General features: G+C 44.3%; 1 protein-coding gene across 4 annotated transcripts in view; it reads right to left on the bottom strand.

The window, feature by feature from the left end:
- The window catches only part of MACROH2A1 (macroH2A.1 histone), a 67888-nt gene that overhangs the window by 6675 nt on the left and 34876 nt on the right, over positions 1–26337 (bottom strand). The window contains exons 5-8 of one of the 4 annotated variants that reach the window (XM_084886694.1): positions 16491–16598; positions 9320–9410; positions 4647–4736; positions 2055–2229 (exon numbers count right to left, since the gene is read on the bottom strand). In XM_084886694.1, coding sequence (XP_084742820.1) covers positions 2055–2229; positions 4647–4736; positions 9320–9410; positions 16491–16598 — 464 coding nt within the window. Of the gene's footprint in view, positions 1–2054; positions 2230–4646; positions 4737–9319; positions 9411–11093; positions 11194–16490; positions 16602–26337 lie in introns of all 4 variants that reach the window. The other 3 variants (XM_084886691.1, XM_084886693.1, XM_084886692.1) reach the window with 3 other exon arrangements.

The raw sequence follows: 26337 nt of genomic DNA, 5'->3' as shown, positions 1-26337 counted from the left end.
GGACTGCTGGCTCCCAAATGCTCGCCTGCCTGCCTTTCTGATTGCCCCTAACCGCATCGGCCTGCCTTCCTGATCGCTTCCTAACCACTCCCCTGCCAGCCTGATTGATACCTAACTTTTCCCCTGCCAGCCTGTTTGCCCCTAACTGCCCTCCCCTGCAGGCCTGTCACCCCTAACTGCCCTCCCCTGCAGGCCTGTTCACCCCTATCTGCCCTCCCCTGCTGGACATCTTATGGTGGCCATCTTGTGTCCACATGGGGGCAGCCATCTTGTGTGTTGGAGTGATGGTCAATCTGCATATTACTCTTTTATTAGATAGGATAGAGGCCTGGTTCACGGGTGGGGGCGGGTGGTTTGCCCTGAAGGGTGTTCCGGATCAGGGTGGGGGTTCCCTTGGGGTGTGTGGGGCAGCCTGGGTGAGGGGCCTGTGGTGATTTGCAGACTGGCCACACCCCCTGGTGACCCAAGCAGAGGCCCTGGTATCTGGGATTTATTTATCTTCTATAATTGAAACTTTGTAGCCTTGAGCAGAGGCTAACACAGGCCAGGGCTGAGGAAACTTGGCTTCCTCTATTGCCTCAGGCAACTTGAGCTTCCTGCTCTCTCTAGCTCTGTGGCTGCTGCCATTTTGTTGGGATTTATTTATCTTCTATAATTGAAACTTTGTAGCCTTGAGTGGAGCCCTGGGCCCGCCAGGGTGTGCGGAAATCTTGGCTTCCTCCATTGCTGGGGAAACCCAAACCTCCTGCTCTCTCCGTGGCTGCAGCCATCTTGGTTGGGTTAATTTGCATATTCATTCCTGATTGGCTGGTGGGCATGGCTTATGGAGGTGTAGTCAATTTGCATATTACTCTTTTATTAGATAGTATTTTTAAAAGTCTTAAATTGACTCTGGGACTGCCTTATGAAGCCAGCTGCCTCTGCAAAGCCCTGACTTCCCTGGGCACTGAGAGAGGGGCTGGTGGCAGAAATCCAAGCAGCTCATGATCCTAATGTGAAGCTCAGGTGCAGCCACTTGCTGATATAGAGCTCTGGACTGTGGCCCCACTTGGGCCTAAGATGCCAACAGCTGCAGTCCTGAAGGCCAGCTCCCTTTTCTCAGGGCCAAATTCAGACCGTGAGCCTTTGAAGGGAGGACCCTGGTGATGTGAGGGGCAGTGGGACCCCTCCGAGGTAGTATGGCTCCTACAAGCCCTCAGGGCTACATCACAGAGTTCTCACAGCCCTCTCCCTCATTTCCAGAGCAGGCCTAGGAAATTGAGGTCTTTTAAGATTGTTATGAGGGATTGTTATGCCTGTTTTACAGAGTAGGGATTTGGGCTCAGATTGGGGTCAATTTGTGTGCCAGAACTCAACCCCAGGCCTGCCCCCAGACCAGGGCACAGGGAGGTGGAGTGGTCACCACTCTGGCTGCCCCATCAGCTTTTCAAGGACAACCCGCATCCATGCTGGCTCTCTGGGTAGTGTGTCTGTTGAGGGGCAGTTGTGCTGCTCCTCACAACCTCAGTACGCTCACCTGGGGATAATACAGGGCTGAGAGGTGAGGTAGGTTCAGCCCCATTTCACCCTCACCCAACTGCCCGCTCAGTTCCAGCAGGTTCCACGGCCTCATTAGCAGGGTGATGAGGCAGAGCAAGCAGGTGTGGGAGGTGAAGGTCGCTTGGGAACACACAGGTAAGAGGCAGAGGGCTTTACCCTAGAATGGTTCTGGAGGGATCCTCCTTTAATTAGATCCCTGCATCCACACCTCCCCTGTCCTCCACACCCACTCTCTGAGCCATCATCTCTGACAGTCCCAGGACACTCTGAAGTTACCCTCTGTGGTGCCATTTGCTGTCGCAACACAAGTTCTATACTGACCCAGGCTTCCTGTCTCACTCTGTCTCTTCCACTGTCCCTCATCACTGCTTAATGTGTGTATTCTTCCCGATTTTTTGCCTCTCTTCCCCTAGATTAAGGCCAGTGCTTGTACACAGTCAGAGCTCCATAATTATGGTCTAAATATGCAGAGAAATAAACCCATGGTTGCCATGGTAATAGGCAGGTGCCCTTACCTGCCACTGCCGATGGATGGAAACGCAATGGACTTCAGCTTCTTATCATCTGCCAGGGCCAAGCAGTTTTTCACTGTCTTTTCCAGCAGCTCCTCACATTTGTCTGCACCCCAGACGGGGCTGTTACAGTGGATCACAAACTTGGCGGGCAGGCCGTGTCCTGCACTGACAGCAGCTGGCAGGGATGAGACAGGAACAGTGAGTTTGTTCTTCGGCAAAGAGCACAGCACTAGATGCCAAACACAGACCCATTCTCCAGCCACGGCACTGCTGCCTGCTGAGCTGGGATTCCCACATAAGCGTGGGATGGAAACTGCTCCTCAGTTAGTCCTCTTACTCTGGGAGGCCAAGCCAAGACCCAGCCTTGAAAAGTTAGTATTGGCTGCATCACCACAGGAATTTTAGCCAAGACTGTAGTAAGTTCTTCCTCTACCTTCCCAGAAGGCAAAGCCTTAACCATCTAACATGATCGACTGTGTCAGAATGTTTGCAGCCTCCGAATAACTGCCTTTTGGGGTCTCTAACCCCCTTTTCTCGAGTGCATTCATGTGCATATATAATTATGTATCTACAGGTCTCCCAGACACAGTTCAGGACAAACTTGTGAGGGAAGCAACCCGACTAGCATGTTTGCTGCCCTGTTCTTCTCCCTAACCATCTAGTTTGGACAGAATTAGACTGTTTCTAGGATGGAACTATTTTCTTTTGCCAAAAAAGGAGCCTTTTTCCAGCTACACATAGTAGACCTGCTCCATCTCTGCCATGTCCTCCCCCCGACTCCCTCAAGGAAATGGGACCAGCCAGCCTGGTGTCTCCCAGAGCACGTTTCAGGATTCCTGTTCCCTAAGATGCAATGCAAAGGAGGTGGTTCTAAGTCCCAGGGTCGGTGGGTACTGCCTGCATGCTTCTATCCTGAAGTACCTGAGTCCCCATACAACTGCGACAGGAAGACACCCAAACATTTTGGTTTGACAGAATATTTCCTAAATCCATTTTGTGAGGAACATGTCATTAGTAGGTGATTTGTGGGTATTGTCTCATGGTACAGTAGAAATAGCTCTGGACTAGGGGTGTCGAACTCAATCAGAGAAGGGGCCAAAATCTAAAATCCAGCCTAAATCGCGGGCCGAATGGTTTATTGAACAGTCATAAACTGACAATGTCATAAACTGACAGCGGAGTGCAGTGATGACAGCGCGGTGCGGGCCACATTGCAAGGCCTGGCCGGCCGGATTTGGCCCGCGGGCCTTGTATTTGACACATGTGCTCTGGACCAAGATTCATGGGTGTGAGTGTGCATCTTGGCGAGGCTTACTGACTGGTTTGAGAAGGCTGAGCTGAAGTGTTGACCTATTAAAACCTAAGACTGGGTTTAGTTCATTGGTCTGTCCATGTGATTCATCACTGCTCAACTATATATGGAAAAGAGTGGAGAGAAATGTTAACAGTGATTTATTTTTTTAAAACCTTTTCTAAATTCCTAAAATCAAGAACAAAGTATGTTTTTGTTATTAAAACAAGCAAACAGATCTTTACCATACTAAATCCATACTAAAGCTGAGTTTGGTGCATGGCAGCACCAGGGCCACCAAATAGGCTCACACTGAGCACCAATGGAAGGATGCTGGGCAGGGGCTGAAGAAAGGCCAGGAACCCGGTCAGGTAGATTACGCTGGGCGTGTCTTCCCTTGTTTGTGGGAACTGGCTGGGATAGCTTGGTCATTGTGCCCCTGTGCAATGCCATGCCCTTTGTAGGCAAACAACTGGCAGAACAGAGGTCAAAGGCACAGGGACCCATGACTAGCCTATGGTAACAAGCCAGATGTAGTCCCTGGGGGAGGGGGTTATGATAGATGGACCTTCTGAGAAGGATTTCTGTGGACACACAGTAGTTATTGATACCTATATTTAATTAAGATTCATTTTAAAAGCAGGATTTGAAGAGAGATTGGGCACTGGGGACCGTTTGGTAAGAAGGGAAATCAGAGCCTATCCTTGCACAGCTGTGGGCTGACCAGGCCGCACCCCTGTGGACTCCAGATCCTCAGGAGGTCTCTGCCCACCTGAAATTCCAATATCTAAGCAGGCAGCAGTAACCAGTACTTGGCCTCTACAGACCTTACTTGGCACTATTCCTCCCCACATCATATTTCCCCTATATCAGGAATGGTGTCCTTGGTAAGTGAGAAATGTGTCTTTATATTTTCCCATTAAAAGCACAGATGGCTGAATAAAAGTGATTAATTTGCATCTCTCACCAGCAGTTTTACAGATGGCTCAGTAACACTTCTCTAATTCTCAGAGCTCAAATTTGCCAAACTCAACTTCTGTAATTCCTTAAAATTTGACATCAAACATCTAGAAGCTATTTTAAGCAATAAAGAAAAAAGATTGGAAGGGTGGTTTCCACAACCCTTCAGCTCCCCTGACCATCTGCAAGTGACAAAAGTCTAAGTTGTAAAGCCAACAAGCTCCCCCTCCATCTCCCAGACACACCTGCGCTGCCGCCTCTGAATCACAAGCTGTCTCCTAACTGCCTTCCCTAACCCCCAGCGTCGCCACACCCACACATGCCCGTGCTTCCTCCCTTACCTCCAGCCACTTCCAAGGGCCCGTTCTTTTTCCGGAGCTCCAGGACAGCTTCCACAAAGTCCTTGCCTCCTTTCTTCTCCAGCGTGTTTCCTAGACAAGGACAGGGCAAGCTCAGGTTGCGCTTCAGTCTCAGGGCACACACAGACACTTAGCATGTCAGGTGATTACATACTTTATATATGATCTGACCAGCTCAATTCCCATATGGCTGCAAAACAGGAGCTAAGCCTCGGCTGCGTCACAAGAGTGAGATGCAGAAGGGGTTCGCCATCGGCCGGATACCACTCTGGCACTGCAGACCCTTATTTGGGGGTGACTCGGGGTTATCCTGGATGAGCCAGAGATTCGAGAGATGGGAGATGCCTGTTCTTTGTGAGCAACCTGCCCTGCGTGCTTTTTGTCGGCATGAGAAACCAGATGGCTTCCAAGGCTGATACCTGCCCTGGATTTTCTTCTCTGTCTCTGGGGGAGAACCCCCAAATAAGGAGGTTTTAGAAGAAGCATACCATGCTCCCATCAGGCAGCTAGCTCCCCTCCTGGCAGCAGGCCCAGAAGAAAGCATGCAGATTTGGTCATTTCTGGACCAATGTTATTACCATGCTTAGTTCTTATTTTGCAGCTTGGACATATGTGAATACAAAAAAAAAAAATGGCCTCAGACAGAATTTCCTTAATCACACTTATGATTCAGAATCATTTCAGGTAAAGGAGAGCAACATCAGAGCTTAGAGATGAACTTGAATCATACAAAAGCCGAGAAAGGAGGATGACATCACTGTTCAAGAGGTAGGAAGCACTTTTTCTTGTGTCTTAGGGTATATAATAATTTCTGCTATGAAAGCCAAGCTCTCAAACAAGATCCCCACACCGGTAAGGTCTGTGGGTTAAATGTCTCATGTGGGACAGCAAGCAGCAACCAAAATGAGATACACGACACCACCCTTTAAAGTTTGGCCAGAATGGGTCTTGGTCTTCCTTAAGCTCTGATTCCTCAGTTTTGCACATTTTAAAGTACTTTTCCTCACAAGAGGACAAAATACTCCCCTTAAGATTCACCACTTGTCTTGAAAAATTCAAGTATGGGTCAGTCAGGTGCATCGGAACGCACCAGCCCTAATTCTCTTGGGATTTACCCTGTAATGATTGGGGCTGGTTTTCTTAGAGAAATCTGCCTCATTTGAATGCTTGCTTTGGAGGGGCGAACTGACCCCAGGAAGTATCAAGAAGGAAAATAAGAGGGTCATTAACCCTGGGCACTGTCACCAATCAGATACCCCCAGGGTTAATGAAAGGTAGTGACCTGTGAGCCACCTGACTGTAGAAGTCCGGTGTGCATGAATGAACGTGATGCAGGCCAACACCCACACGCACGCTCAGCTTACTATGAGGAGGCCTTGCTCTCAGAGAGATTAACTTGGGATCCTTGAGGAGGGATCCAGCATCCTTGAGGAGGGATCCACCATCCCTCCTCATTAACCCAGACTGCTCCCATGCCTTCCTGTGTCTTGGAAAGCAGTGAAGTAGGCATTTAAGTGGCAACTTCTATGTGTTTCTGACAAAGTTCAGCATCAGAGACACAAGCTGAATAGGCTTAAGGGGGCAGGTTCAGGCCTCATGGTTCAGAGACCCCACCCACCAGGAAGTGGAGGTTCTGAGGATACAACCCAGGTGAGTGAGACTCACAGGTTCACCTGAAATATCTGTGCCACTGAGAAAAATGAATCTGCTGGATCCCAAAACGCTGCTGCCTAGCTGCACCTGGTCTAGCCTTGCCTCCTTCCCAATCTCCAGCTTGAAGGAGGGAGACAGATGTACTCTAGGCAGGACTAGTTCAGATCCTCATTCTCTATCCTATTTGCTCTTTGGGACAGCTGGTAAATTTGGAATGGAAAATAAAATCAGTACTATATTAATACTACCAACTCCTTTCTAAAACACTAAATATTTAAGAAAATGGGATGATTTACAATTAAAGATATTCTATCTTAGGAAGAGTGTTTACTTTAAAATTTTTACTTATAATTAAATCTTGCTTTAATTAGAAGTGAAATTTGCCAGTTAAAATACACTTAATACCCAAACTTAAAAATTGAACCCTAGATTGCAGGCAATGCACCCAGTCAGGACTTGACTCCTACACACACATATGTATGCACATGTTCATGTAGACACACAGGTACTTTTTAACAAGAAACAGGCCCATTTCAACTGTATTGTCAACACTCAATGTCAGACTCTTGCTTTTTAGGCTTAACTTCAGGGTTAATCATAAAGCAATTGACTTATTTGCCCCCAAGCATAAACATGTGTTACTCCCATGAGAACAAGAACATTATTTTCATGCTTCGAAAGCAGGCATAAGTATCAGTGTTCAAAACAGCCTAAGCGAAAATTTAGGCTTGGACAAATGTCAGGCTAAGCCTGTGGTCTATTTCACTGTTAGAAAGAACTTTTGATGGGTAAAGTTAATCACTGGGGCTAAGCATTCCTGCACTCGCATTCCTTCTTCCAGCGGTCTCGGGATTCAGGAATTCACACCAAATATGAGAAATGGAGTGATTGTGTCCTAGCTTCCTTGTTTCCCCGCTCACACATCAAACGTGGGAGCTGGAAGCAATTGAGAGTACGTGTGAATCTGGTTGATCATTGGTTTGGAATTAGAAAAGAAATCTGGGCTCAGTACTAGTTTGAACTGGTTCGCCAAGAAAAAGCACTGAGGTGGGCTTTTGAAGACCTGGGTTCGGATTCCTCCTTAGTCTGTCAGGCGGTCTGGACCTGCTGAGGTTCTTTTCCAGCTGTGACAGTGTGAGTGAGCTATGTGACCTTGGGCAAGCTCTTGAGCCCAAGTTACTTACATGCCCCTGAGGCTATCATATGTTTACTCTGTGCACACTAGGGGGCTGAGGACAAGCAGGCCAGAGGGAAAAGGATTGGCACTGTCATTATTCAGGAAGGACTGGGTTCTTGACAGGGCTGAGTTGACTGCCTGGGACCCTCTCAAAGCCTCCAGCTGTACTCCCTTCCCCCAACTACCCCTCCCGGTCCCCGTCCCTGGGACTGATCCTGCTGCACACAGGCCTTCCACTGCCAGCAGCTCAGCAACTCTCCTCTCCTTGGGCCCAGGAAGTATCATAATTCCCATTTCACTAAAATTCCTGGGTGGCAGCTGTTTGGTTTATTTATTTTCCTTCAAATCAGTATTTTTCTCCCACCAAGTTTTCAATTGGTTAAGAAAGAAAGTATCTCTCTCTTAAACTGCCTGACTTAGGAGCTCTTAAACTCCTCTAAAATCTTGTCAAAGGGGTGTTTAATTACCTACAGTCTGGTTTCATTTTGACCTGACAGACTTGGCAAATCCTGACTTTCCGTCCGGTTTGTCTTTCCATCCATGTCCGAAATTCAGAATGCCCAGGAGAGCAATTAGCCCAAATCACAGAGGCTAGAGCAGGCTGAACAGCAGGCTCTGCTAGTGACAAGAAACAGAGCTGGGCCACCAGACTACTAACTGTGGTGCCTCCAGAACCAGGACACTCACGAAAATCCCGAGAGTCTCATCCTTCAGGATGACCTCACCTTTGCCCCAGTTAGAGATGTCTCCATTCTCTCTGGAAGCTGGTGTTTGAATCTACACTCAGAATGCTCCTCTCAGCATATCTACTATAAAATTCACACATAAGGGAGCGAGCACCAATAGGTCAGCACCAATCATGAGCCAGGCACAAAACACGGTTCTTTGCTTATTAGTTATTTAACATAATTTTCATTATTTAGCACTATTTTTAAGATAGGGAAACTGAGGCATCAGGGAGTTAAGTGACTTGCCCAGACCTCATAACCAGTAAATGGTGAGATTAAGATTTAAGCCCCTGTACTTAGCTCCAATTCTGCTTTATTTTTGCCATCGATGCCTCATCACATAAATGCCTCATCACATTCTTAAAGCAGGGCACTGCCTGGCCCACTGTGGCAACACGTTGGCAGCCACAGGCTCAGCACCCCCAGTGCTCTCTGCTTCACCCCATTCTCAGTTATTTAGCACCAGAACCAACCAATGATGTGTGTCAGCTGCTAGGGAGAGAAGGGGCTTTCTGGGTCTAGGAGAGTGTTTCTCAAAACACATCAGAATGAGGTGATTTTTGTTCCTGGAAGGTCTGAGAACCCCTGAGTATGGAGAGTGTTCTGAAACTGCCCCAGTGGGCACTTGAGCCTTTAAGGCCATTTTCAGGAAGGAGTATGCTTCTGATGTGGAGAGAGGGGTGAGGTTGGGGGCACGGAGACCTGAGCACAGCTTCCTTATATGTCTGGTGCACAGAGGGCACACAGGTGGTCTCGGATGCACCTTGGCCTATCTGATTGCATTGCCCTTGCAGCTGAAGTCATGTGTGAACCCAGTCTCCATCAGCGCTGTGCCTTGTGAAGCAAATGAAAAAAAGAGGTTGCTGAACCAGTTTCTAAACCAGAAGTGTGCCCATTGGTGAGCTGCAAGATACACCTGGCTGGCAGCTAGCTGTATTTTTCATGTTCACAACCCGGGGATGGGCCTCCTTGGGAAGGTCAGGACAGCTGGAAGTGTGAAATGAAGGCAGCCCTGCATAGCTGTCAAAGATCAAGCTGTCTGCGACGGCCAACTGACCATGCACACACACACTCGGCAGCACCCAGCTAGGCATTACCTACTTCACCACCGGTGTAGAAGTCATTGTTTGTCGGGTGAACGACAGCATCACTGTCGATCGAGGCAATGTCAGCCTGTACAACTTGCAACTATAACAGGTAAACAAATGTATATCAACTGTGTTGGACCGAGACCCACGCACAGGCACATTCACTAACGCCCCATGGCAGGGCTGGCCTACCTGGTCGATTCCAACATAGGAGCCCAGGGGGCACAGTCCACGAAGTGTGCGCACACGTGGATGGGGGTGAGGAGGAGGAATATCAAATGTGACATGTTGAAATTAAACATTTGAATGACAAGTCCCAAAAAAAGAGAAACACACAGATGAGATCATTTCAAAGTTAAAAGAAATAAAACAATGAATGCCCCATTTCACTTCGCAAAAACCTGTATAACTGGAACCCCACTGAAAAGGCTACTAAAATATGGCATGATTTTGTTGTTGTTTTTTTTCTTAAAAAGTGGTGGACTATCAGGCCATCCAAAACAATCAGTTTCTCCATTTTATCAGCAGCACTCAACTTTCCAGGTTTAATATTCATTCTTGTAACATTCATCAGTTTATCTACCTTCTTGAAAACCAAGAAAACAGTATAGGTATACATAGAGGACTATATTTTTCTGCTTCAATGAGTAAGAATATTCTTCCAGGCCTGCCTCTTGTTCAAGGAAATCTTATTTATATATATATTAGTAAATAAAATAGGATAGAATCCTTGCTTTTTCTAGCTTGGAGCCTTTGCTGTTTTTAGAGATGGTATCTGGTAAAGGCAGTTGAAAAACAAGCTCAAGCAGGGCACTCTTGAGTCCCAGTCCCATGTCCTCAGCCCCACTGCTGCACCTAGGTTGTGTGTGTTGGGCCTGCACTCTGGAACAAGCATCTCTCCCAGCCAGGAAATCTGCCCAGTGTGGGAGCTAAGGCACACAAAATGCATGTAAGTCAGCATCAGGCAAGATGATGCCTGGTGTGGACATGTGCTAGTCCACTGCCCCTGGCAAAGCTCACAGCTAAGAGGACAGGAGCCTTTTTGGCTGACAGCTCCTCTATGCAAAGGTGAAGCCACAGATGGACACCTGAGGGCCACTCTCAGATGGCTCAGACCCCTCTATCCTCGTGAGCAGGGAGACCCTGTGGCTAGGGGGCCAGTGCCTTCATCTGTAGGAACTCAGGAATAAATATTGTTCCTCTGTTTGATATCATCTTTTAGCCAAATAATTCATGATGGTGGCACTCAGCCATATACTGTTTTCAGTTGTAAAAAACAGTTGAACAAGTGACAATAGGCAGTAAATTTGGGGAAAACCAATTTGCTGGTGGATTAAAGACAGCTTAATTGTATACTGATGCAGCTTGTCTCCCTTTTCAGGTGCTTTGAAGCTTTGAGTGTCAAATTAAGGCTTAAATGGAGAAACTATCATTTTGTAGTTACCTGAGATTTTTCCATTCTAAAAAAAAAAAAATACATTTTTTTAATCCCCCCCAAGTAACCAGCAGTCAGTGTGATCATTATGGAAGAGAATTTAGACGGCAATATATTTACTATCAAGGAGAAGAAAGTGGCCAATGGCACTAAGTGAAACACCATCAAATCATTTCCATTTGGAATGGCTCCGAGTAAGCAGACATTCAATGTCTACAACCAAAAGTTCATCTTGTATTGGGGGATTTGGCTTGATTATCTTAAGTTTGAGAAGATGAAGAGCCTAAATTCTGGGTTCCATAACTTTTCATCTGACAGCTGGCGGCGCCAAACCCCATTCCCAATTACCTAGGTCATCTTTAAGGTCAATGTCAGCATTGGTAGGATTGATTATGGCCTCCACCTCAAAGCCGGCTAAATTACTGATTTCACTGTGAATAAGGTTCAGCTGAAAAGAAAAGCATGAGGTGGGAAATAACAGGACAGCCGGGAAGTCACAGAGAAGTGAGCCTTGGCACATAGATGAAGGGCAGTGAACACTTCAAGGGCACTGGGCACAAAGGGAAACAAGGAGTTACTGGCTAAAACAAATCCATTTCTATCAAAAGACTCAAATGTCATTCAGGATGCTGAAAGGAAGCAAGCTAGCTTGAGGGTCCAGAACCTGTAGGGTGATGTTTAGGGCAAAAGGAAGGCATGAGCCATATCGGACTGGTGGATCCACTTCCTTTGAAAGAACTTGTGATCTGTGGCCAAACAAAAGCAGCTGTCAGGACCCAGAACCAGAGGGCTCATTGCTGGGTGGGGGCTACATGTGACTACCTTCTTCTCTGAGCAGTGGGGTGGGGTGAAAGCCCAAGCTAGTCTGGACAAAATCCTAGTCGCTCTGCCATTCTCCAAGTGGCCGTGGGCTTTAAGGCTGTCCCCATCACCGTGACTACTACTGGCTGGCTACCCTGCCCTGCTCAGGGGTGGCAAGGAGGAGAATATTTGTTGCTTAGTAACATCTAATTTGACATGTCCATTAGTCGTGTAATGCTGAAGATCTGGTGAAGCCCAGGAAGAAAACGGCAGTTCTCCAGTGAGACAATGAGTCTTTCAAATGTTTCTCGCCTTGTTGTGAGGTTACTCTGAGACCCCATCGGTAGAGCATTTTCCTTGAGTTTTATGAGCACCCAACCAACCGGCTCTTTCTAAAGAGTCACTAAATGTCCTCCTCCCCACTGTTATTCTGTTTTCATAGCAACCGTCAGTATGAGAGGAATCTAGTTCTAGATTCAGCTCTGAAAGCAGCCAAAGGACTTAAATTAGGTGGCTCAAGACTACTATCCTGTTTGTATTCTTCCCTTTCCCATTCTTAGGTACAAGTGTCTGCAGCAAAGCCAGCTCTGACTCACGCTCCCTCTCTCTGTCTGTCTCTCTCTAAAGATGCTCATTCTTCAGTGACATAAATTTCTAACACTGAAGCAAACAGCAATACCTGAGAGCCCCCAGAATAGTTAGCGCCCCAGACATGCTGACTGCAGCCCTTTGTGCAGGCAGAGGCAGAGCCAATCTGGAAGGCAGCTTGGTGCCCAGTATTTAGGGAACATCAGGCCTGACTTTGATAGGGAAGGAGCTGATGTCTTGGATCTAATGGTTAGATGCCCAGGATGCCTGACATAACCTACTTGGCTATAGGAAACAGTACAATCCTTTTTTTTTTTTTTTTTTTTTTTACATAATATGATAAAAAAAAATTCAATCTTAGGAAATCAAAGTGATTGTTAAAGATATGAGTGACATGTTTAGTCTAGACTAATTGTCAATTTTTGGTGTCTCAGTCCCTCAAAATGGACAAGGAAGGAGAAAACTGACTAGTCTTACTTCCCTTTGCTAGTCACATGAAATGCAATTCTTTTTCTGTCCCCAAAGTCTGCTTAAACTAAGGAGGATGGAAAGAGCAGTGTCTCCCATAGAACTGCTTGTAAATTCCTCATGGAGAACCACGTTTTCTCTGAGGCCCACTCTCCTGCCCTTGCTTGTGGGATAAAAGGACTCCATCATCTCTACTCTGCTGTCCACCCTGCACGCAACCTGGCCTGACTTTCCCAGAAGCCTCAGGTCTGTGGTGGCTTCTGGTATGTTTCAGGCTAGAATGTGTCACACAAAGGTCAGGACACATAAGGGCACTGCTGGTGGCCCAGGAGCTGAGTGCCCGCTTTTCATGGATTTGTCAGTTTTCACTCATCCTGGATTCTCAGAAGCCAATCATCAGCCACAGTATGGAAATGGGTAGCGGCCCTTTACTCCTTGATGCTGCTTCAAGAGCTAATCTCCTTATAGTTTTCCAGCCCCAGGAATAGGGTGTCTGGCTCTGGGGGAGCAAAACCCTGGAACCCCCCTACTTTTAGTGACCTATAGTGCTGCAGCTGCCATGCTGATAGTTAGGGAGGGGGAAGACTCACTCATACCCCTTACACTGCCTTCCCAACTGCTTCAGATAACACTGACCCTTCCAGGAAGCCTAATACTACACTGACCTGGATTTATAGAGATGCATACTGGAGTATTCTTTTTAAAATAAAACCAGTTTTTTATATCTCTAAAAAGGGGCTGCAAATCTCTATTGAGCCGCAGAAGAAAAATCTTAGTTGATTCAGATTCCCAGCACTGTGTTCTCTTTGAAAACAGTTAAGCAATGTGTGTGAATAGTAGGTAAAATCACAGAGTAATAAGAGCAATGACTCTTGAAACTTCAGTTTGTGAAATTCCTTGTCAACAGCAATTAGATCCCAGCCTCCTAAAACCAGCTGCCTTCTCCCGTGAGTGGCTTAGTAACTGTGCCTTACACAGTTGTAGGGAGCACAGTATCACCTTTCTCCATTCCAGCTTGCTTGCAATATTCAAGCCTTGGTTTAATTGCCACAGATGGAAAAATAAAGACTCATAGGATGTGGGGTACCATATAGTCATTGTTCTCAAGTACGCTTTTTGAAACATTTCCTAAAATCCAACTCAAAATTAATGTCTTTAATATTTTAACATGCTTTTGTATAAAATGCTCTTGTGCTATGTGTAAAAATCCATGTCAGTTTTGTGACTCTTGCCTTTCTTGCACTATTTATGATGACTTTCACCTGACAGTAATCGCCAATAATGGGCCAAAAGTACTGCTTCAAAATAGTGCTCCGAACTATAAACTGTCAATCTCCTGCTACAGGGAGGGCCACAGCGTGCCAGGAAGAGCTGCTAGCTCACTAGCTTCCCATGCTGACTTGAAGTGCCACTTTACTCTGTGATGCCATGTTTGGAGGGGACAGTTTACTCTGCTAAAAAGCATCTGCAGTGATGGAATTGGGGTCCCTCGTCCTGGAGGTGGGAGTCTTGAATTATTAAGCACATTTAACACAAAGGGCAGCCTCATGGTTTTGTTTTCACCACTAACACGTAGCTATGTACTATGAGAAAGAAGCGGGTGGTCCATCTGGTCCTGCACTCAGCCCCTTCTCCTATAGCTGACATTCTACACTGAGTTCCAGCTCAATCTTCCTTTCAGAGTCTCCCTCCAAAGGTCAAGATATCAAACAGGCAAATTAGTTCCATTTGTCAAACCTTCAGTTTTCCTCTATGTCTTAAATAACATCAGGTGACATGTCTATAAATGATTAGAGAGTATCGATACTTTATAGCTTTTGGATTCCCCCTCTCTGGCCCTGAGTGGGGTGCAGTCAGTATTAACTGGATTTCTGGTACTTTTGTGCCTGGGGATCCTGGTCCTGAGGCCTGAGACCAAGTGTGACCAAATGGAGGAGAAGGTGGCACTGCTCGGATGCAGAGGAGCCAGCAAGGTGTCTCTGGCCTTTGCTGCCTCCCTTCCAGGGCTCACATGCAGCGGAGCTCAGACAAGATCCAGATCCCAAGACCAAGGAAGGCATCTCCATTTGTAGGGCTGAGTGCTGCAGTTTTGGAAATATATAAAGGGTGTGGTGAGTTCTGAGCTGAGGTTGGCTCTGGGGTAGTCAACAGGAGCTGGCTGCCCAAGTCCCCATTACTAGATGAGTGGATAAACAGCTATGGTACATTTACACAACAGAATACTATTCAGACATAAAAAGGAAGAAAAACTTTGCCCTCTGTGACAGCATGGATGGACCTGGAGAATATTAAAGTGAAATAAGCCAGTGAAATATAAGCCAGTCAGAGAAAGACAAATACCATATGATTTCACTCATGTGTGGATTTTAATGAACAAACTGAACTAATAAGCAAAATAGAGACTCATAGAGAACAGGCAGACAGCTCTGGTGGAGGAGTGGGGGTGGGAAGGAGTGATTGATGAAAAAAACAAAACAAAAAAAAACTCATGGACCTGGACAACAGGACAGTGATTGGATGTGGAAGATGGTATAGGGAAGATAAACATTGAGGACAAAAAAAAAAAAAAAATTCTGGAAAGGGAGATTCCAGGGTCAGGGCACCCAAGGGTGGGGTGGGTAGGGTAAGGAGTAAGGGCGAGGGTGACTCCAGGGGCTTAACTATCCTACCTGCTTAACAGACTTCCAAGTCCTGGATAATTGTCTGCATAAGGGAACTGAAGCACATATGAGCTGGTCCTAACTTACAGGGGTTTTTATACTTTCATTCAAACCTATGCAATTTGGATGACAGTTCACATTAACTTTCAATATATTACCCAAAGGATGTGTTCAAGGGTGTGCATGAAGACCCAGGTGGTTGCCTTCACTACTGAGTTGACAATTTTTAAATATGTAAAAAATATTTTAAACAAAACTTTTCAAAGCCCCAGACCTTAAGATGACAACTAGTGCTGCTTATTTTTTTTCCTTTGAAAAATGCATACAAAATATAGACAATGGTTATAAAATGTAAGCTGAAATGGTTATTTGCTGGAACACAGAGTCCACCACAGGAACTGCACCATGAGAGCCTGAGTGCACTGAGTGACAGGAAGGGGGAGGGGAAGGAGCACTTGCAATGAATGACGTGAGCAGGAGGACTGTGTCACTGAGATGCAAAAGAAAATCGACAGTGAGGTTTTAAAAATGATGCAGCTTCAGAACCAAGTTGTTAACCACATTCAAACTACACACAATTTACACAAAAGGCCAAATTTGTACTTTTAGCTTTTTAAAATGTATGAGTTAGAAAATTAAAAGTTTAATTCCCTTTCTATCTACCCCCCTTTTTTTAGTGTTAATAGAGAAAGATTAATTAACTCTCATTCTCAGGTCTTAAAAGCCTATGCATCATTTTTATGTTCAACAAAAGTGAATCATTTTTTACAAAACCATGGCATCCTGGCAAAGGTGCATCACTGGGGCGGCTGAAAATATATTGCCCATGGTTAACAAAAGCAAACAATTGGCTCGAGGAGTCGTCAGGTGGCTCCGTGCCCCCCTTACATACTTCCAAGACCCAGTTTTAACTTGTGGCTGTTTTTGTGGCCAGAGCTATATGAGGACCAGGTTATCCCGAATAAGCAGCTCCTTCTGAAGACTAACCAGGTTCTGACCACCCCACAGAAACCTTTCCCTTTTCTTTACCACCACCTCCTTTTCCTGCCTGCCATTCTCCTCCCAGCACTCCCACCAGGCCCTCCTGGAGGCCACTCCACACTCTCCACCCACAACCCCGAAACCAGGAATGGCCTCTGGGAATCCCCAGGCCTTCCTTCTGGTGGAGGTGGCCTGTACCCCTCTTTCCCAGGGCCTGAGCGATGACCAAGGCCACATGTTTGCCTACCTTCTGGCCGAGGAAGAGGCTCTTGGTGGAGAGAACTGTGAAGCCGTCAGCGGGCGTGCCTTCGGTCGTGCTGTCGGCACTGGCTGCCTTGCTGACTTCTCCCTGCTTCTTCTTATACAAATAGAAGAGTCAGTATGTGGCCTGCACAGGCAAAGATGGCAAAAATGTGGGCTTTTCTAACAAAAAGGCAGCTCACAGGCCTTGCCCATAATACTTGAGAACAGGAAAATAAACCTCCAGCACATCTCAGCTTTTTTCAAAATGGGGGCCACAGGCTTATTTTGAAGTACAGGAAAATGTTAAAATTGTATTTTTAGCACTTTATACTAAAAATTAGCTATTCAAAGGCAAAACTTTACTGTGATAATTTAGAACAGAACCATTTTCATAGATTTAGACCAAGTAAATGTCTCACTTTCTAGATGTCTGTACATTATTTAAGTATTAGGGGCAAAACAAATTGTTCTAGGTCATTAATTCTCAAAGAGCCAAAAAATAGACCAAGGACCATAATCTTCCAACCCTCCCCAGCCCAGGAAGTAAGACTTTCCAACTCTCCATTAAAACCAGCCCTGGAGAGAATCCATACGGTGCCTATTGGTGAACTCTGGAGACGCCACTCCCACCCCCTATAGTGTGCATGATCTTGGCATGCTCAGCATCATTCAATCTGAAATATGTGTACTCTGTGGTTCCCAAGAGCCTTTCAATGTGTATGTTACATGGAGAGATTTAAATCCATTTCCAGATCCTCAATTTTCTAATGCACTTTTCCCCCCAAAAAAGGTCTATGTCTAAGAGAGATCTATGCCTGTGGTCAAGGTTTCATGCTGGGTCTCCTTGTACAACCACCCTTCTCCCACTTCCCAGGCTCAATATTAACATGGCACACCCCTGGAGAAGGAATGCGTGTCTTTCCAAGTCTTTTATATATTTTGGCTAAGGACAAGGATTGTATTTTAAAAAATAGATATTTTGTGTCAGTTGAGTTTTTGCATTCAAATATATTATAGAGTGAGGACAGTGGAAACAATGGAAACTTTTATTTAGACACTAAACCTTTTCCCTTCCCCTAATTATTATCAAAAAATATATCACTGCCAAGGGAGGGTCCAGTAGAAGCAAATCAAAAAAGTAGAACTTCTCTGCTGTAGTCACCTTCAGTCCTCACAGTCTGTCATATTAAGGGTCAATCCAACCCACTGATGTGCCAACAGCAATCAAGGCTCAACTACAACAGGAGGATACAAAAAACCCACACAAGGACACCTGGCTCACATGATCAGGGAGACAGTGCCACTGGGCCCCACAGGACGGCTACTAAGTAAGGCCACTCTGCCAAGACTGGGAGATACAGGAGACCTACTTAATACATAGACACAAATGAGAAGGAAGACAATATGAGAAGACAAATAGGTCCCAAATGAAAGAATAGGCAAAAGCTACAGAAAAAGAGCTAAATGAAATGGAGGCAAGCAATCTATCAGATACAGAGTTCAAAATACTGGTTAATAAGGATGTTTAATGAACTTAGGAGAAAAATGGGTTAACTCAGTGAAAACTTACATAAAGAGATAGAAACTGTAAAAGAAGAACCAGTTAGAAATGAGGAATATCATAACTGAAATGAAGACTTCATTAGATTGACTTAAAAGCAAATTAGATGAAGCAGAGGATCAAATCAGCGATCTGGAAGACAAGGTAGCAGAACACTCCCAATCAAAACAGTAAAAAAAAAAAAAAAAAAATAAGGATACTTTAATAGACCTCTTGACAACATGAAGCATACCAACATTTTCATCACAGGAGTACCTGAGAGAAAAGCAAGCAAGAAAGTGAAAAACCTATGAGAAAAAATGACTGAAAACTTCCCTAACTTGGTGAAGGAAACAGACATATAAAGCCAGGAAGTGCAGAGAGTCCCAAACAAGGTGAACCCCACACCAAGACACATCATAATTAAAATGTCAAAGGTTAAAGATAAAGAGAAAATCTTAAAAGCAGCAAGAGAAAACCAATTAGTGATATACAGGCATCTCCCGTAAGACTGTTACCTCATTTCTCAACAGAAATTTTGCAGGCCAGAGGGATTGGCATGAGTTATACAAAATGATGAAAAGCAAGGCCGTACAATCAAGATCACTCTATCCAACAAGGCTATCATTTAGAATTGAGAGAGTAGAGTTCCTCAGACAAGAAAAAAAATAAAAGTTCATCACCACGAAATGATTATTACAAGAAATGTTAAAGGGACTTCTTTTAAAAGATCAAAAATATTAATAAGAAAATATAAGAAAAAAATTTTCACAAAGGCAAACACATAACAAAAGCAGTGGATCAACCAACTATAAAGCTATTACAAAGGTTAAAAGGCAAAAGTAAGATCATATGTAATTACAACAATAAATTAAGTGATAGACATACACACATACACACACACACACACACAAACATGAAGTAAAAAATAAAGACAGAAACATAAACATGGAAGGGTAAATATTCTGGTGCTTATAGATCATGTTTAAATTTAAGCAACCAACCAAAAATAGACTGCTATAAACATAACATTTTATATAGGAAGCACATAGTAACCACAAACCAAAAATCCACAAGAGATGTAAAAATATAGAGTTAGGAATCCACACACACTAAAAAAATTAATTAACATACCAGAAGATAACAAGAGAGTAAGAAAGGAAGAGAAAAACTACAAAAACAATTTTTAAAAATTGTTTTTTAAAAACAAAATGGCAAGAACTACATACCTATGAAAATAAAGAGATGAAAAGTATTTCATGCAAATGCAAATTTTTAAATGAATGAACATAAAGGAAGAGACTGATAGTAATATAGTCATAGTAGTTGATATCAATTGGTAATATAGTCAGTAAACCTATCTAGAGAGTAATACACAAGTTGACTGTACCTCTGCTACACTCACAAGCCATGCCTACCAGCCAGTCAAGAGCCAGTATGCAAATTAACCCAACCAAGATGGCTGCGGCCACAAAGAGAGCAGGAGGGTTGAGCTGCCCCTGGCAATGGAGAAAGCCAAGCTGTCCACCTGCCCTGACAGGACCAGGCTACAAAGTTTCAATTATAGAAGATAAATAAATCCCAACAAAAATGGCTGTGGCCATGGAGCAAGCAGGAGGCTTGGCTCTGCTCAAAGCTATGAAGTTTCAATTGTATAAAGATAAATAAATCCCAGATACCAGGACCTCCGTTTGGATAGCCGGGGTGTGTGGCCGGCCTGCAAACCACCACAGGCCCCTCGCCTAGGCCACCCCATGCCCCAAGGGAACCCCCAATCCTGATCCAGGACACACTTCAGGGCAAACCAGCCGGTTCCCACCCATGTACCAGGCTCTATCCTATCTAATCCTATCTAATAAAAGGATAATATGCAAATTGATAATCACTCCCAACACACAAGATGGCTGTCCCCATGTAAACACAAGATGGCCATCACAAGATGGCCAGCAGGGGAGGGCAGTTGGGAGGGACCAGGCTGGCAGAGGAGGGAAGTTGGGGGGCGACCTGGCCTTCAGGGAAGGGTAGTTGGGGGGGATCTAGGCCTGCAGGGGAGAGCAGTAGGAGAGAACCAGGCCTGCAGGGGAGGGCAGTTAGAGGTGACCAGACCTGCAGGGGAGGTCAGTTTGGAGTGACCAGGCCTGCAGGGGAGTGGTTAGGGGGTGATTAGGCTGGCAGGCAGATGCAGTTAGGGACAATAAGAAAGACAGGCAGGTGAGTAGTTGGGAGCCAGCAGTCCTGGATTGTGAGAGGGATGTCTGACTGACTGTTTAGACCCAATCCTACCAGGATCGGGCCTAAGCGGGCAATCCAACATCCCTTGAGGGGTCCCAGATTGGAGAGGGTGCATGCTGGGCTGAGAGACATGCCCCCGCCCCCATGCACAAATTTTGGGCACTGAGCCCCTAATACTGTAATAACTATGTATAGTGTCAGATTGCTCCTAGACTTAGTTGGGTGATCATTTCATAAGTTACATAAATGTCTAATCACTATATTGTACACCTGAAACTAATGTAATATTGTAGGTCAACTAATTGGAAAAAAAAAAAAAAAAAAAAAAAACTTTCAAAAAAAGTAGGAGGAAAGACATATTACAGATGGCCATGCCTTTCTGCAGGATGAGTCTGGACAGTAAACTCAGGGTAAGACCTATACCCTATCCATTTGCCTATTTAGTATTCAAATTCATTAACACATTAATGTTTTTGTTTACATTAAAAAATAGGTTTACCTGGCTGGTGTGGCTCAGTGATTGAGTGTCGACCTATGAACCAGGAAGTCACAATTAGATTCCCAGTCAGGGCACATGCCCTGGTTGCAGGCTTGGTCCTCAGTGTGGGGCATGCAGGAGATAGCCAATCAATGATTCTCTCATCATTGATGTTTTGTTTTGGTTTTTTCTTTCTCTCCCCCTTTCTCTCTGAAGTGTGTATATATATATAAAGTCTAAGCGATGGGACCAAATGACTGGAATGACCAGATGACCAGCAGTAGCTATGTTGCACACTGATAACCTTGCTGCTGGGGCCCTGACAACCCTGAATCTGGTTCACCCACACCCTGGACCCATACAGGAGGAAAAAGGGAGCCCAATTTTTTGCAGAATCGGCCATTGGTTAGCTTGCTGCTGGGGCCCTAACAGCCCTGAATATGGTTCACCCACACCCCGGACCCAGACAGCAGGGAGGAGGGAGACTGATTTCTTGAGGAACTGGTCTTTGGTTAGCTTGCTGCTGGGGCCAACCTCCCGCAGTCCCTCCCCTTGGCCGGCTGGCCCCCCCAATCACCCCAATGGGGGGTGGGGGTGGCCAGCCTCTCCATTGGTCCCAACCACCCGCCAAGCTGAGGGGCTCCACCCATGCATTAATTTGTGTACCGGATTTCTAGTAAAAATATATTTTTAAAAATAGGCTTCATGCCGAAACCGGTTTGGCTCAGTGGTAGAGCGTTGGTCTGCGGACTGAAAGGTCCCGGGTTCGATACTAGTCAAGGACAAGTACCTTGGTTGCGGGCACATCCCCGGGGGGGGAGGGGGGGGTGCAGGAGGCAGCTGGTCAATGTTTCTCTCTCATTGACGTTTCTGGATCTCTATCTCTCTCCCTTCCTCTCTGTAAAAAAATCGATAAAATATATTTTAAAAATAAATAAATAAATAAATAAAAATAGGCTTCATTTTGCTGATTTTTTTTGTAATCCTCTCCAGAGAATATATATCTTCCACTGTTTTTTAGAGAGAGTGTAGAGAGTGGGAGAGACAGAAACATCAATGTGAGAGCAGGGCAAGGATTAAGCCTGAAATTGAGGCATATGCCCTTGACTGGAATCAAACCTGCAACCCTTCAGTCCATGGACTGACTCTCTAACAATTGAGAAAACCATCTAGGACTAATTTTACTGAACTCTTTAACAATAAGGACTGCTTTGGCATGTAGGTTATGTGGCTAACCTGGAATCTTTTCCATAAATTAAATGAGAGAAATCTGAAGCTCCAAAGTTGTAATACAAATAAGACATAAAGCATTTTATAAAAAAAATATGGTAACAGATATATTAAAGTTATTACTATTTTGGTTTTCCTAATTTATCAAGAGTATCAGATTTGATACATAAAAGAGAAACAGGTATAATCAACAATTACATATAAGTCTTGGTAAAGCTTTTTTTATACAATTCCAAGGAAACAAGAAAGGGAAAGGCTGGATGACAAATCCTTTTGCAAGTCAGATGTTTCTAATTCTGTGCTTTCAACAAAACAGAATAAATATCAAATTGAGTTAACAACTGATAGATCATTAAAAAACAGATTGATGGAGTTAATCATAATGAACCAAATCTAGTTTCTTAGTTGTGACTAATGTGCCAGGTTATGTAAGATGTTAGCAAGGAAACTGGGTGAGGGGCATTTACAAACTCTCTGTACAGTCTCTGTACCTTTTTTTGTAATTTAAAACAACTCTAAAATAAAACATTTATTAAAACAAATTGATGACAGATTACTATGTGATTGTTGGCATATAACTCAGAGTTCAGAGGACTGAGTAGTGTTGCTATTACAAAATCTTTTCCATTCCTATTTAATTATTTTTGTGAACAAGCTTTTCCAGGCACTTTTACCTCTAAATATAAAAAAAAAAAAAAGGATGCTAAATCGTCTCATTTTAGCAATAAGTAACATTCATCTTAGAATACTCAAGTTAATTGAATAACTATCTCCATCCCATGCAGTTCCAAGAAATTTTTACTTTTAAGTTACTAAAATTTATGACGTATCTGTCACTTTGATCAATTGTGTATTATTAATAAACTAGAGGCCCAATGCACAAAATTCATGCGGCCCAATGCACAAAATTCATGCAAGAGTAGGTCTTTGCAGCCTTTGGTGAGCTGCCTGGATCCCAAAGGCTTGCAGCCGCTCGGAGGAGAGGGGATGTGGGGGTGGGGAGAATGCCTCAGTCCCTCCCTCTCCGGCTTTGTCCGGGAGGACATCCAGAAGGATGTCCAGTCTCATTAGCATATCACACTTTATTATTATAGATGTGATAATTATCCAAGCCTGTAAAATCCATAACATTTAGTATTTCTATGAAATATTTTCAAAATAAATTTAAATGTATGTACATTATTATTGTTGTGAGATTCAATAAAATACTAGAAGCATTAAAATGTATAACACTAGGATAAAATTTGTGGGGAAAGGAAAGGGAAATAATGGTTTAAAGAGAAAAATAGGGTCAAATTTCCAAATGTAAAAAAAAAAAAAAAAGGCTGTTTGTGTATTTTTTAAAATGATGGTAGCTCAAACCATCACAGCTATTTAGCTTTCTTTGGATACACTTAAATGAGTGATGAAACCTTTTCTTTTTAAATGTCAATTTTATTATATATCTAAAATTATACCCTTTGCAAATATTTATTATGAAAAGTTTAGCTGTCAATTTAAAAAATATATATTTTATTGATTTTTTACAGAGAGGAAAGGAGAGTTGGAAACATCAATGAGGGAGAAACATTGATCAGCTGCCTCCTGCACACTTCCTACTGGGGATGTGCCCACAACCAAGGTACATGCCCTTGACCAGAATTGAACCTTGGGACCCTTAGTCTGAAGGCCGACGCTCTATCCATTGAGCCAAACTGGTCAGGGCTGGCTGTCAATTTTGAATGTGTGAGATACAATGATTTTTACAACTATTTAAGGAGGTATGCAACCAAAATGTTTGAAAATCACTTGTATTCACTTCTTCTATCAAGTGAATATCAGACATACAGAAAGTAAACATTGAGGAGTTGGATTCACTTGATAAGAATTTAGCACTTCTGCCCAAGGACAGGTGGATTTTAAGAGGTGAAAATCTCTAACAGAATCTCAGGTCTGGGCATTAGAGTTAGTTTTATGGGAGGAGGAGAGCCGGAGAGCTTCCATGTGTCCTGAGAGAAGTCAGCAGCTGTCTATGCAGGCAAATTATAAGCTTAATCTGTGATAATATTGATGATTTTCAGCAGTATATACAGGAATAGGCAAAAGTAGGTTTACAATTGTTCATACTGAAAGACATGCAGGTTATGATTATTACAGTTGCTTTATTATCTTAAAAAAAATGTCACAATGGCAAGGGAAAAACACTAAAAAAGAAGAAAATCCTGCCAGGAAGCCCAGAGAATTGCAAATAAGATCAAGCCAAACAGACAGACACACATTATAGTTAAGATAGGAAAAGTGAAATACAAGAAATCTTAAAAACAACAAGAGAAAAACAACTTTTTGCATATAAGGGAATCCCTATAAGAATATAAGCAGGTTTTTAAGCAGAAATAGCAGGCCTGAAGAGAGTGGCATAATATATTCAAAGTACTGAAAATAAAAAACAAAAATAAAAACAAAACACTTCTGACCATGAATATTCTACCACCCAACAAAGTTGTCCTTCAAAACTGAAGGGGACATGAAGGAGTTCACCACTAAATCAGCCTTAGAAGAAATGTTAATGGGACTTCTTTAAGCTGAAAAGAAAGGGCACTAATGTGGGCGAAAGGGGCCATAGGCTAACCCCGTGGTCAGCAAACCGGCTCACGAGCCACATGCAGCTCTTTGGCCCCTCGAATGTGGCTCTTCCACAAAATACCTCAGCCTGGGCGAGTCTATTTTGAAGAAGTGGCGTTAGAAGAAGTTTAAAAAATTTGGCTCTCAAAAGAAATTTCAATCGTTGTACTGTTGATATTTGGCTCTGTTGACTAATGAGTTTGCCGACCACTGACTTAGATCAATCTCTCAAACACAATATTAAGTGATAGAGTAAGACAAAGAAAATATACACCCTTGCAGAACTGAATTTACTATGAAGATAACAAAGGTCCTTTAATAAGTTGTGCAGATTATATCTAAGGCCCTGTATTCATTTTATACTTATAATTTTGTATTTTATTTAAGTGGGGTCCTCAAAATTGTTCAGACCCCCATGATTCTCCTCTTTCCTCATGCTGTACCCAAAAATAAAGTTGTGGTGTATATATACATACACATACACATACACACACACACACACACACACACACACACACACACACACTGAAATATTATCTATATACTAGAGGCCTGGTGCACGGATTCATGCATCGGTGGGGTCCCTCAGCCTGGCCTGTGGGGACTGAACTGAAACCAGCTCTCCAACATCCTCAGAGAGATCCCAGATTGCAAGAGGGCAGTTCTTGGGTGATGCACCCTGGAATCGGGGTCCCTCCTCTCTCTCTGGTTCCGGGTGCATCACCACAGCTCAGCAGCTCTGGCATTGAGTGTCTGCCGCCCCCTGGTGGTCACTGTGTGTCATAGCTACCAGTCAGATGGTTGCTTAGGCTTATATATCTATCTATGCAATAGAGGAATATGCAAATTAGCCGGGATGCTGTAACCTCACAACTGAACAGCAAGGACCTGAGGCTGCATGGTACCTGGCTGGGGCAAGGGACCTTAGACCGTGCCCCCCACCCCATGGGGCTTGATGGTGACCTCAGGCCATGCCCCCAGCACCTGCCTGCCAGGGGCCTCAGGCCATGGCCCCCACCCGGCAGGGCTTGATGGGGGACCTGAGGCTGTGCCCCTCCAGCCTGGCTCTGGGCTGGGGAACCTAAGGCTACCCACCCCCCGCACCCAGAGTGGCTTGATGGGGGTGGGGCCAGCTGGGTCTGGGTCTCCTGCATTTTTGAAGTGCATGTGGGTGGTGGGCAGGGACTTGACTCTAGGTCCTGTGGCGTGCCCCAGACTGACAGGAGGGAGATTTTCATATAGATTTTACTAATTTCCTTTCATCTCTGACACTTCTATTATAAGAGAAAGGGCAAATAGCAATATTAAAATATTTCCTCTAATCCCTTTTAATGTACACAAATTTCATGCACTGGGCCACTAGTCTATAGTAGCCTACACTAATAAAAGAGAAACATGCAAATTGACTGTACCTCCGCTATACTCACCAGCATGCCCACCAACCAATCAGGAACTATCAGGTTTTCCCCAAAAATAAGACATCTTCCGAAAATAAGACCTAGCGCATGGAAAAATAAGACATCCCCTGAAAGTAAGATCTAGCGCATCTTTGGGAGCAAAAATTAATATAAGACACTGTCTTATTTTCGGGGAAACCGGGTAGTATATAAATACTGCTGCCATAAGCTGGAGTGAGCAGGAGACTTAGGTTGCGCCTGGTGATGGAGAAAGCCAAGCTTCTCGCCTGCCCTGGCTGGCCCTGACCTCTAGTCAAGGCTACAAAGTTTCAATTATAGAAGATAAATAAATCCCAGATACCTGTTCCACTCA

The sequence above is a fragment of the Pipistrellus hanaki genome (assembly GCF_964339955.1).
Source record: "Pipistrellus hanaki genome assembly, chromosome: 5".
Taxonomy (NCBI): domain Eukaryota; kingdom Metazoa; phylum Chordata; class Mammalia; order Chiroptera; family Vespertilionidae; genus Pipistrellus; species Pipistrellus hanaki.
Note: the sequence above shows the minus strand (reverse complement) of the source record. Positions and strands in the feature narration are given on the sequence as shown.